An 11,571-nucleotide genomic window follows, 5' to 3' on the forward strand; every position below is an offset into this window, starting at 1 on the left:
GGACTGCAGCATGCCAGGCCTCCCTGTCCATCACCAACTCCTGGAGCTTGCTCAAACTCGTGTCCATCGAGTTGGTGATGCCATCCAACCATTTATCCTCTGTCACCCCCTTCTCCTCCTGCCTTCAATCTTTCCCAGAATCAGGGTCTTTTCAAATGAGTCAGCTCTTCGCATCAGGTAGCCAAAGGATTGGAGTTTCAGCTTCAGCATCAGCCCTTCCAATGAACACTCAGGACTGATCTCCTTTAGGATAGATTGGTTGTATCTCCTTGCTGTCCAAGGGACTCTCAAGAGTCTTCTCCAACACCACAGTTCAAAAGCATCAATTCTTCAGCGCTCAGCTTTCTTTATAGTCCAATTCTCACATCCATACATGACTACTGGAAAGACCATAGCTTTGACTAGACGGACCTTTGTTGACAAAGTAATGTCTCTGCTTTTTAATATGTCGTCTAGGTTGATCATAGGTTTTCTTGCAAGGAACAAGAATTTAATTTTATGGCTGCAGTCACCATTGGAGAAGGCACTAACCCACTCCAGTACTCTTGCCTGGAAAATCCATGGACAGAGGAGCCTGGTAGGCTGCAGTCCATGGGATCGCTAAGAGTTGGACATGACTAAATGACTTCACTTTCACTTTTTACTTTCATGCATTGGAGAAGGAAATGGCAACCCACTCCAGTGTTCTTGCCTGGAGAATCCCAGGGACGGGGAAGCTTGGTGGGCTGCCGTCTATGGGGTCGCTCCGAGTCCAACACAACTGAAGTGATTTAGCAGCAGCAGCAGCAGCAATCACCATCTGCAGTGATTTTGGAGCCCAGAAAATAAAGTCTCTCACTGTTTCCATTATTTCCCCATCTGTTTGCCATGAAGTGATGGGACTGGATGCCATGATCTTAGTTTTTTGAATGTTGAGTTTGAAGCCAACTTTTTCACGCTCCTCTTTCACTTTCATCAAGAGGCTCTTTAGTTCTTCTTTGCTTTCTGCCATAAAGGTGGTGTCGTCTGCATATCTGAGGTTATTGATATTTCTCCTAGCAATCTTGATTACAGCTTGTGCTTCTTCCAGCCCGGGATTTTGCATTATGTACTCTGCATATAAGTTAAATAAGCAGGGTGACAATATACCTCCTTGATGTACTCTTTTCCCAATTTGGAACCAGTCTGTTGTTCCATGTCTGGTTCTAACTGTTGCTTCTTGACCTGCATACAGATTTCTCGGGAGGCAGGTAAGGTGGTCTGGTATTCCCATCTCTTGAAGAATTTTCCAATTTGTTATGATCCACACAGTCAAAGGCTTTGGAGTAGTCAATAAAGCAGAAGTAGATCTTTTTCTGAAACTCTCTTGCTCTTTTAATGATCCAACAGATGTTGGCTATTTGATCTCTGGTTCCTCTGCCTTTTCTAAAACCAGCTTGAACATCTCAAAGTTCATCGTTCACATACTGTTGCACAAACAAAACCTTGTACACACCAGGATCCAAGAGAAAGGAGCAATAACCCCACAAGAGACTGACCAAGACTTGTCTGTGAGTGTCCAGGAATCTCTGGCAGAGGCATGGGTCAGCAGTGGCCTGCTGCAAGGTCGGGGGCACTCTGTGTAGCTGGGACCCACTGACCTCTACCCTGCCAAGGCAGCCCCGCCCCCCGCCTCTGAAGGGTCTCGAGGGTCTTTCCTCCAGAGAGTCACCTGAATGGATGGGAAGGAGGTTGCCTGGCAACAAGAGACCTGGAAACCAGGGAGACCCAGTGATGGAGCATCAGGCCTGAGTTGGAGAACTCATCCACTGGGAAATGGAAACCTCCATAAGAGGACCAGAGACCTCAAGTCAGGTGAAAAATGAAAGTGAAGAAAGTCGCTCAGTCATGTCCGACTCTTTGAGACCCCATGGACTGTAGCCTGCCTGGCTCCTCTATCCATGGGATTCTCCAGGCCAGAATACTGAAGTGGGTTGCCCGTTCCCTTCTCAGGGAGATCTTCCCAACCCAGGGATCAAACCCAGGTCTCCCACATTGCATGCAGATTCTTTACTGTCTGAGCCACCAGGAAGGCCCCCAAATCAAGTGGATGTCCATAAATAAGGATGGCTAGAGCCAGCTGGGGACCAGGGTCCAGAAATCTCCTGCCCTTCTCCTGGCCCAGCCCTGAGTCAGCCTTCCTGGCCCTGCACCAATCAATAGAGAAAAAAAAAAAAAGAAGACAGAAAATAAAAAATATGGGCAGGAGACCTAAAACAGATATTTCTCCAAAGAAGACATACAGACAGCCAACAAACACATGGAAAGATGTTCAACATTGCTCATTATTAGAGAAATGCAAATCAAAACTACAATGAGGAACCACTCAGAATGGCATCATCAGGGATTCCCAGCAGCTCAGTGGTAAAGAACTCCCCTGCCAACACAAGACACACGGATTCAATCTCTGGGTCAGGAAGATCCCTTGAAGAAGGGCAACCCACTCCAGTATTCTTGCCTGGAGAACCCCATGGATGGAGGAGCCTGGTGGGCTACAGTCCATGGGGCTATGAAGAGTGGACACAACTGAGAGACTCTATGGATGTTAACAAGAGAATAGAGAAAATAAGAAGGTGGAGCCCAGAAAATTTGCAAAATAACATAAAAGGTGCAGGAAAGCCAACCGCAACAAAAAGCTTTCCTGCCCAGAATGTTAAATCTGGGGCAGGGCTAGGGAGTGGGGGTGGGGGGAGTTGCCCAAAACCAAAACTTATGAATATGTTTTTTTTTTCTATTGCAACTTTTAAGATTTTCTTTTACCAACGCCCTTTATTAATTTGACTATGGTAATGTCCACAAATGCTTCTCTTTGGTTTTCTTTAGTATTTAGTTAGTTAGTTTGGGCCGTGCTGAGTCTTTGCTGCCCCTCACTGGCTACCCTCTAGCTGTGGTGTGCGGACTTCTCGCCGTGGTGGCCTCTCTTGTTGGAGAGCACAGGCTCTAGGATACATGGGTGTCAGTCATTGTGGGGAACGGGCTTAGTTGCTCCGCATGGAAGATCTTCCAGGACCAGGGATCGAACCTGTGTCCCTTGCATTGCCAGGTGGATTCTTAACCACAGGACCACCAGGGAAGCCCTTCTTTGCTTTTGTACTTAGAAAAGTTGGTTGAGTTTCTACTATTTTTTACCAAAATTTGGAAGTTTTCAGTTGTTAGTTCTCCAGTTAATTTCTGGCCATTTTCCTCTGTTGACACCATCCGTGACTCCAATGACATGTATGTCATTGATGTTGATAATACTTGATATTATCCTACAGACACTTTTCCCTCCCCACAGACATTTTTAATTTTTATTCCATCTTTTAAAACATTTTAAATTGTAGTAAAGTACACACGCCAAGGAAATTTTAAGGTACATTTTAAGTATACCATTCAGTGGAATTAGAGAGCATTCATATTGTAATCATCGCTATGATCCATGCCTAGAACGTTTTGTTTTGCAAGACTCAAACTCTGGGGACTTCCATGGTGGTCCAGTGGTTAAGGATCCACTTTGCAGTGCAGGAGACGTAGGTCCCATCCCTGGTCGAGGAACAAAGATCCCACATGTCTCAGGGAGACTAAGCTAGGGCACCGCAACTACTGATCTTGGGCGCCACAGCTAAAGAGAGCGCTGCAACGAAGACCTGAGGCAACCGAAGATAAATAAGCAAACATGTTTTAAAAAGCAATAGAACAAGTCTCATGGCTGTAGCAATATAATTACTGTAGCCACATTAAAGAAAGTAAAAAAGAAACTATGTCAATTATTTTAACATCTTAAACTTTGTCCGTTCAAGCTATAATCAGTTCTGGAAAGATCTTGACAAAGATCAAGATGTTAAATTCCCTCTATGTTAAATCAGGCTTCCCTGGTAGCTCAGCTGGTAAAGAATCCGCCTGCAATGCAGGGAACCCCAGTTTGATTCCTGGGTCAGGAAGATCCCCTGGAGAAGGGATAGGCTACCCACTCCGGTATTCTTGGGCTTCCCTGGTGGCTCAGACAGTACAGCGGGAGGCCTGGGTTGAAATACCAGAACCAGGAGGGTTAGTATTTCTGTTGGTGTCTTTGCGACTTAGTATTAGTGATGGTAGTGAACTAGGTCCACAGTATCTCTATGGGTTGGGATTCATGGGGACAGAACCTCACAATGAATCATTTTCAACACATTATAAACATTCTCATACACATTTTCCCCAGACAGGGGACAAGGTTGTACACTTCACAGAAGCAGTAGCTGTCTGACTTGCCTGGCTTCTCTTGACAAGCCCATGCCTATAAAATGTGGACTCGTTCACTGCCCAGAAAGCATCCATGCGCTGCAGGAGGAGCCCACTGCGGGGAGGTTTACATGTCCTTTTGGCGCTAGTGGTTAAAAAAAAAAAACAAAAACAACCTGGCAATGCAGGAGATGTAAATGACACAGGTTCGATCCCTGGGTCAGGAAGATCCCCTGGAGGAGGGCAACCCACTCCGGTATTCTTGCCTGAAAAAATCCCAAGGACAGAGGAGCCTGGCGGGCTACAGTCCATGGAGTTGCAAAGAGTCAGACACGACTCGGCGACTGAGCACACACACATATGTCCTTACTGCTCTATGATGTCTCAGGATGGAGACATCAGATTCATTTCCCAGAGAATATTCACAATTATCAGTTGATCATTTCTCTTTTTCTCACTTTCCTTTTTATTTTTTGAATTATGAAAGTATGATAACACATTTACAGGAGATTTGGAAAATACAGAACAAAGTTACATATGGTTCTACTACATATTATCATTATTTTTAAGTAGATAAATTATGAGTTTTAGTTGGAGTTTCAATATCAAACTGTCAAAAATTAATAGAATGAACATACAGACAGGTACAAAGATATAGTAGACCTGAAGAGCACTATAAACCAATTCAACATAAGTAAGATTTATACAATTTTCACACAACAGCAGGATACAAATTCTAGTCAAGTTCCCATAGACTATAACATAAGAGACACTGGAACATATCCAGGGACATAAAACAAGTGATCATTTCAATGACCAATTTCATGCATTTTAATGTTATCTCTCTATATTTCCTATCAATGTTTTTTTAAATCCCTTTCATATGTCCAGGAATGCTTTTTTCCAGTACTAATGGCCCAGAATGTGGTGACATGCTGGAGGTTCAATGAAAGACTTAAGGAGGGGGCTCCATGGGTGACTTGGAACCAATGACAAAGTCCTTGCAGAGTCCTGTGGACACAAGGGAGACCTGAGGATTCTGAGGAGGGAAACTCTGGTTTCAAAGGGGGTGTTTTCCAGATTAAACAGACCTGAGGCCATAAATAGAAAGGGCTGTGGAACTTCAACTCAGGAGAAAGCCCAGCCTCCGGATCCCATGCTGATGATCAGTGTGAACACACTTTGGAACAGTTTGGAAAAGTGAGACCATGAGGGAAAATGCCCAACGGGAGACACAGTGAAGGGAGCCCCGGTGCTCTGTGAGTGTCCCTCCCCCAGCTGTGACTTTCACTCTAAACTTGGGTTCTCCCACAGGGAACACAGAAAACTCTCCCTGCCCTCTGCTCAGCTGCTCATGTGGACCTTCTCAGTAACTGCCAGGAGTAGTCACTAGTCCCCAGGCGTGGGTGAGGGGGACGAGCACTGGGGGTAAGATCTGGCCCCACTGGAGACGCCCCAGACTCTCCATGCAGACAGTGTCACCTCCGCTCCAGATGACATGATAATGGCTCCTCTGTGGGGAGAGCAGCCCAGGGACCCTGTCCCTATAACTGGGGCCCATCCTGACTGACACTTCCCTGCACAGAGTGTGGAGCCAAGTGCAGGCAGGTGAGTGCTCCCTTGTGTTCAGTCTCAGGGCAGGAAACAGGAGAGCCGGCTCTCAGCAGGAGAGGAGCTCAGAGCTGTGTTGTCAGCGCCTTGGGCAGGACACGTGCTCCCCTGCCTTGTCCTGGGCTGCCCCGTCCATGCCCTGGCTGGCAGGTGGAAGGGGGGAATGTTCTGGGGTGTGTATCTGAGGGGGACCAGAGCTGTGAGTTCATTGCAAATCCCTGTTTCTTGGGGTCCCTGACAATGAGGGGAAGAGGGAGGGGTCACTGTGGAATCTGTGCCAAGTCCTGTATGGCCAGAGCCCTGGACGTCTCAACCACATAAAAAATGATCTAGAGACCTCCTCAGACTTAATAGATTAGGGTTGAGTGTGAATAAGGTGGAATAATGATGTGCAGAGTTTGGGTTAGAACCTGAAAGTCCTGAAATAAGATCCAGTAACAGACACATACACACACAAACAGAAATACAGAGAGAAAGGCCACCCTGTGACAACCTTCACATTTTCCTTCACGGGATGCAGTTGGCTCAGTAATTTCTGCCGTAGTATCCTGTCTCGAGTCTCTCTGTGTTCTGTATTATGTATACCAATGTTGCTTATGTTTTTCTCTCTCTAATCAAATGACAAAATGCACTCAGTCTCTTTAACATGAGGAGCAGGGGAAAGAGAAAAAAAAATTTGCACTGAGATAGAATCCAGTTAACCTCCAGTCTGCCAAATGAGTATAAAGGTTGCAAAGTAAAGTTTTTTGAAAAGATTAGAATTAGGAAGTAAAGCAGTTTTCCCTATGGTAATTCAACATTATATTTGGAAATACAGCTATCGTCTGATGTGTGTATCTGTAGATATTCGTATGTTGAAAACCTAAACCTTAAAGATACTGGTGGTAGAAGATGGAGCCTTTGAAAGTGCTCATATTAAGTGGGTGGGCATTTGTGAACAGAATTCCTACCTTGTCAAAACTCATGGAAACTGACCTGCCCGCACTGGACTTCCCTCCACCCCCCAACACCTGTGGGTGCAGAGAGGCTCCTGGGGGGCTACAGGCTCTGGGATGTGTGTTCCTGACTCAGCACAAGGGACCTGCTCCAGGTTCATTTCTGACTCTGGCTGTGGGGGTGCCCCGTATGTAACTGTGTGGGGCTGGGGGGTCATGGGTCATGTGGGGGCAGGTATGTCCTGCAACCTGAGTCATGATTGCTGGTGTCAAGGAGGCACCTCCCCTGTGGGGTTGGTCTCTGTATCCAGGAAATGTCCAGGTAGGAGATCTGACCACATCACTGACCCCAATAAATACTCAGCCCTATGGGAAGGAGATCCAACCAGTCCATTCTGCAAGAGATCAGCCCTGGGTATTCTTTGTAAGGAATGATGCTAAAGCTGAAACTCCAATACTTTGGCCACCTCATGCGAAGAGTTGACTCATTGGAAAAGACTCTGATGCTGGGAGGGATTGGGGACAAGAGAAGGGGACGACAGAGGATGAGATGGCTGGATGGCATCACCGACTCAATGGACGTGAGTCTCAGTGAACTCCGGGAGTTGATGATGGACAGGGAGGCCTGGCGTGCTGCGATTCATGGGGTCGCAAAGAGTCGGACACGACTGAGCGACTGATCTGATCTGATGGGAAGGCGGTCATGGACCATAACTGATTATTGAAATTGCAGTGTATCTGAAATGTACATCGTGATTTAATATATGTACATATTGGGAAGGAGTCCACAGCTGACTGAATTGATGCCTCCATCACCTCACATAGGTGTCATCACCTGTAGTCACCAGGTTCTACATTAATCCTCAGTCTTTGTTCATCTTATAACTGAGAGATTGTACCCCTTTACCCTCTTCTCCTCTTTCCCCCAACCCCAGTTCCCAAGTGACCACCATTCGACTCTCTTTCTATGAAATGGAATTTTTTTTCAAACTCCACCTATAAGTGATAGAAGGCAGTGTCTGTGTATGAATATTTCACATACCAAAGTGTCCTCGAGTTTTACCCACGTTGTTGCAAAAGGAAAGATTTCCACCTTTTTAACCTGAGTAATATTTCACTGTGTAATATTCCACAGCTTCCTAATCGGTTTATCTGCCAGTAGACCCTTGGGCTGTTTCCATGTCTCAGCTGTTGTAACAATACAGCAATGAACATAGGGGTTCATTTACAGATATTCATCTTTACAGATATTACTTCGGGATCTGATTTCATCTCCTTGTATATATACTAGAAGCTGAATTGCTGGGTCATATGGGAGTTCTGGTTTTAACTTCTCAGGAACTTCCATAACATTCTCCACAGAGGCTGTACCCATTAATATTCCCACCAACAGTGTGTGAAGTGTTCCTTTTTGTCAAGATCCTTGCCAATGTGTTATCTCTTCTCTTTTGGAGACTAGACACTCTAACAGGTGAGAGATGCTATCTCATTGTAATTTTGACCTGATGACTAGAGATGTTGAGCACCTGTCCATGTACCTTTAGGCTCTTTGTATGTCGTCTTTGAAAAAAAAAATCTGTTCACGTCCTTTGCCCATTTTAAACTGGATTATTTGGGGTTTTGCACAATATTATTTTACATTTTGGATATTCATTCATTCCTGGATATGTGGATTGCAAATATCGTCTCCTATTGCATAGTTCCTTTGCCCTGCAGAGGCTCTTATATGATAAACTCTCACTCTTTTGCTTTTGTTGCTGTGCTTTTGTTGTCAAATCCAAACCATTACTGCCAAGATCAATTCAAGGAGCTTACTTCTTTCCTCTAGGAGTCTGATGGTTCCAGATCTTACATCCAAGTTTAATCCAGTTTAGAACATTTTTGTGTGTGGTGTAAGATAGTGTCCAGATTTTTTTTTTTTTGAGAATTTTAAATTTGGATATAATTGATACAACATTATGTCTGTTTCACGGGTACAAAATAACAATTAAATATTTCTCTACATTGCCAGTTGATCACAGACAGTCTAGTTTACATCTGTTATACATGTAGTTATATTTTTTTATTCGACCAGAATCTGTAAGGTTTACTATCTCTCTTTTCATCGTTAGATGTGGATTTCCAGTTTTCAAACACCACTTATTGAAGGGACTATCATTAGTCCATTGCATACCCTTAGTGCCTTCGTCAAAAATTAATTCACCAGAAGTGCATGGGTTAATTTCTGTGCTTTCTGTTCTGTCCCATCAGTCTGTCTGTTTTTATGCATATTTTATGCAAATTTATGTTGCCATAAATTTGACATATGGTTTGAAATGAGGAAGTTTGATGTTTTGTTCATCTTTCACGTGATGCTTTGACTATTTGGGGTATTTTTTGGTTGTATACAGATTTGGGGATTTTTTTTTCTGTTTCTGTGAATACTAACATTGAAAATGATTGAACTAAGCCAACAATGTTGCTGAACAAGGCAGACATGTTTTCTAAGTTTATAGATCTTACATGAAGATAGAAGATCAGTTATACAAGTAAATAGAGAGCTATTGTATAACATAGGGAGCTCAGCTCAGTGCCCTGTGATGACCTAGAGGGGTGGGATGAGGGGATGGGAGGGAGGCTCTAGAGGAAGGAGATATAGGTGTATTCACATCTGATTCACATTGTTGTACAGCAGAACCTAACACAACATTTTAAAGCAACTAACCTCCAATTTAAAATTTTTTTAAATAAAAGTAAGTAGGAAAAATTCAGAATAGTAATGGTGAATGATTTAACTGCTGTCAGGAGTATGTTATCCAGGTAAAGTCACTTCTCTGGACTATGACAGTGTCTTCCTTTTCAGGAGAAATAAAATGTGGAAATCTTTGTCCAACAGTGATTATGTAAGAAGACTGCTGATAGCATCACCAGCACAGCCTACTTTCTGCTCCAGGACACTCTGACATCCTCTCCATGTCTTTTCACAAAGATGCCCTGAGAACCACAAGCCAGACAGCCCTGAAAACCACGTATCTTATACAGATAGGAGTTGGGTCTATGGCCAATATCATCCTTTTCTTTCACAACATCTCTCCAATCTTGCTTGGCCACAACCGGAGACCCACACCCACAATTCTTGCCCACATATCCCTAGCCAATCTTTTGTTTCTTCTGTCCTCTGGGATCCCTCATATAATGACAGGTTTTGTTTTGAGAAACCCCCTGTCCAGTCTTGGGTGTAAGTTTGTGTATTACATACAGAGGGTGGCTCGCAGCACCGCCCTGTGCTCCACCTGCGTCCTGAGCACCTATCAGTCCTTCACTCTCACCCCCAGGAGAGCGGAGTGGGTGATGCTCAGAGGAAGGGCCTCCAAGGTCACTGGTCCTTCCTGTTGCACCTGCTGGATGTTCAGTCTCTTAATGTACATCTACGTTCCTGTGAAAATCACTGGTCCTTGGGATAGATACAACAATACTGATTCCCAAGGCAAGTGGTTCTGCTCAATCTCAGGTACTGTCACAGGCTTTGGCTACTTTTGGTTCATCTCTGATGTCATGTTTATTGGCCTCATGGTCTGGTCCAGTGGCTCCATGGTGCTTCTCCTGCACAGACACCACCAGAGGGTGCAGTATATCCACACCCCCACTGGGCACCACAGATGCGCCCCGGAGACCAGAGCCGCCCACACCATCCTGATGCTCATGGTCACCTATGTCATCTTCTACATGCTGAATTATAGTTTTGTTTTCCATATCAGTGCCTCTTTAGATTTTCGTCTGTGGTTGCTCCAGGTCTCTAATGTCTTGGTTTCTTGTTTCCCCACTATTTCCCCCTTCCTGCTGCTCCTGAGAGATCCTAGAACGCCTAGGTTCTGCTCTTGAGTCATTAGAATGTATGAATAAAGTGCTAAATATCTAGTAGACACCTTCAATAGTAACTGTAATTATTCTGCAAGTCCTCAGTATCCATTTTTTACTGAAATATAACTAACACATAGCATTGTATTAGTTCCAGATATACAACATGATGAATGTGCATTTGTACATGTTGCAAAATGATCACAATAAGTCTAGCTAGTTGCATCCTCTCACCTTCAGAGAAGATACAAATTTTTTTCTTGTGACACAAACTGCCACGTTTATTTATTTAGTTAGTTTTTGTTATTATTTGGCTGTGTGGCATATGGGATAATAGTTCCTGGACCGTCAACTGAACCAGCTCCCCCTCAGTGGAAGCTCAAAGTCTTAACCACCAGTAAGTCCTTGTGATGAGAACTTTGAAGATTGACTCTCTTGTTGTTGTTCAATCGCTCAGTTGTATCTGAATCTTTGAGACACCATAGACTGCAGGATGCTAGGCTTCCCTGTCCCTCACTCTCTCCCAGAGTTTGCTCAAATTCACGTCCATTGTGTGGGTGATGCCATTCAACCATCTCATTCTCTGTTGCCCCCTCTCCTCCTGCCTTCAGTCTTTCCCGGCATCAGGCTCTTTCCCGATGAGTCAGCTCTTCACATCAGGTGGCCAAAATACTGGAGCTTCAGCATCAGTCCTTCCAATGAATATTCTGTGTTGACTTCCTTTAGGATTGCCTGGTTTTATCTCCTTGCAGTCCAAGAGACTCTCAAGAGTCTTCTCCAGCACCACAATTCGAAAGTATAAATTCTTCGGTGCTCAGCCTTCTTTATGATCCAACTCTCACATCCATTTATGACTACTAGAAAAAACATTGCTTTGACTACACAGACCTTTGTTGGCAAAGTGATGTCTCTGCTTTTTAATATGCTATCTAGGTTTGTCATAGCTTTCCTTCCAAGGGGCAATTGTCTT

The 11,571-nt window shown here is 44.3% G+C and overlaps 1 protein-coding gene across 1 annotated transcript; it reads left to right on the top strand.

Moving 5' to 3' along the window:
• The first annotated feature begins 9,533 nt into the window (after positions 1-9,533).
• Positions 9,534-10,625, top strand: LOC123330217 (vomeronasal type-1 receptor 4-like). The gene has a single exon (XM_044931121.2). The coding sequence runs from the start codon at positions 9,717-9,719 to the stop codon at positions 10,623-10,625; it is 909 nt and encodes a 302-aa protein (XP_044787056.1). The 5' UTR covers positions 9,534-9,716.
• The last annotated feature ends 946 nt before the right edge of the window (positions 10,626-11,571 follow it).

Source organism: Bubalus bubalis, chromosome 18 (genome assembly GCF_019923935.1).
Source record: "Bubalus bubalis isolate 160015118507 breed Murrah chromosome 18, NDDB_SH_1, whole genome shotgun sequence".
NCBI lineage: Eukaryota > Metazoa > Chordata > Mammalia > Artiodactyla > Bovidae > Bubalus > Bubalus bubalis.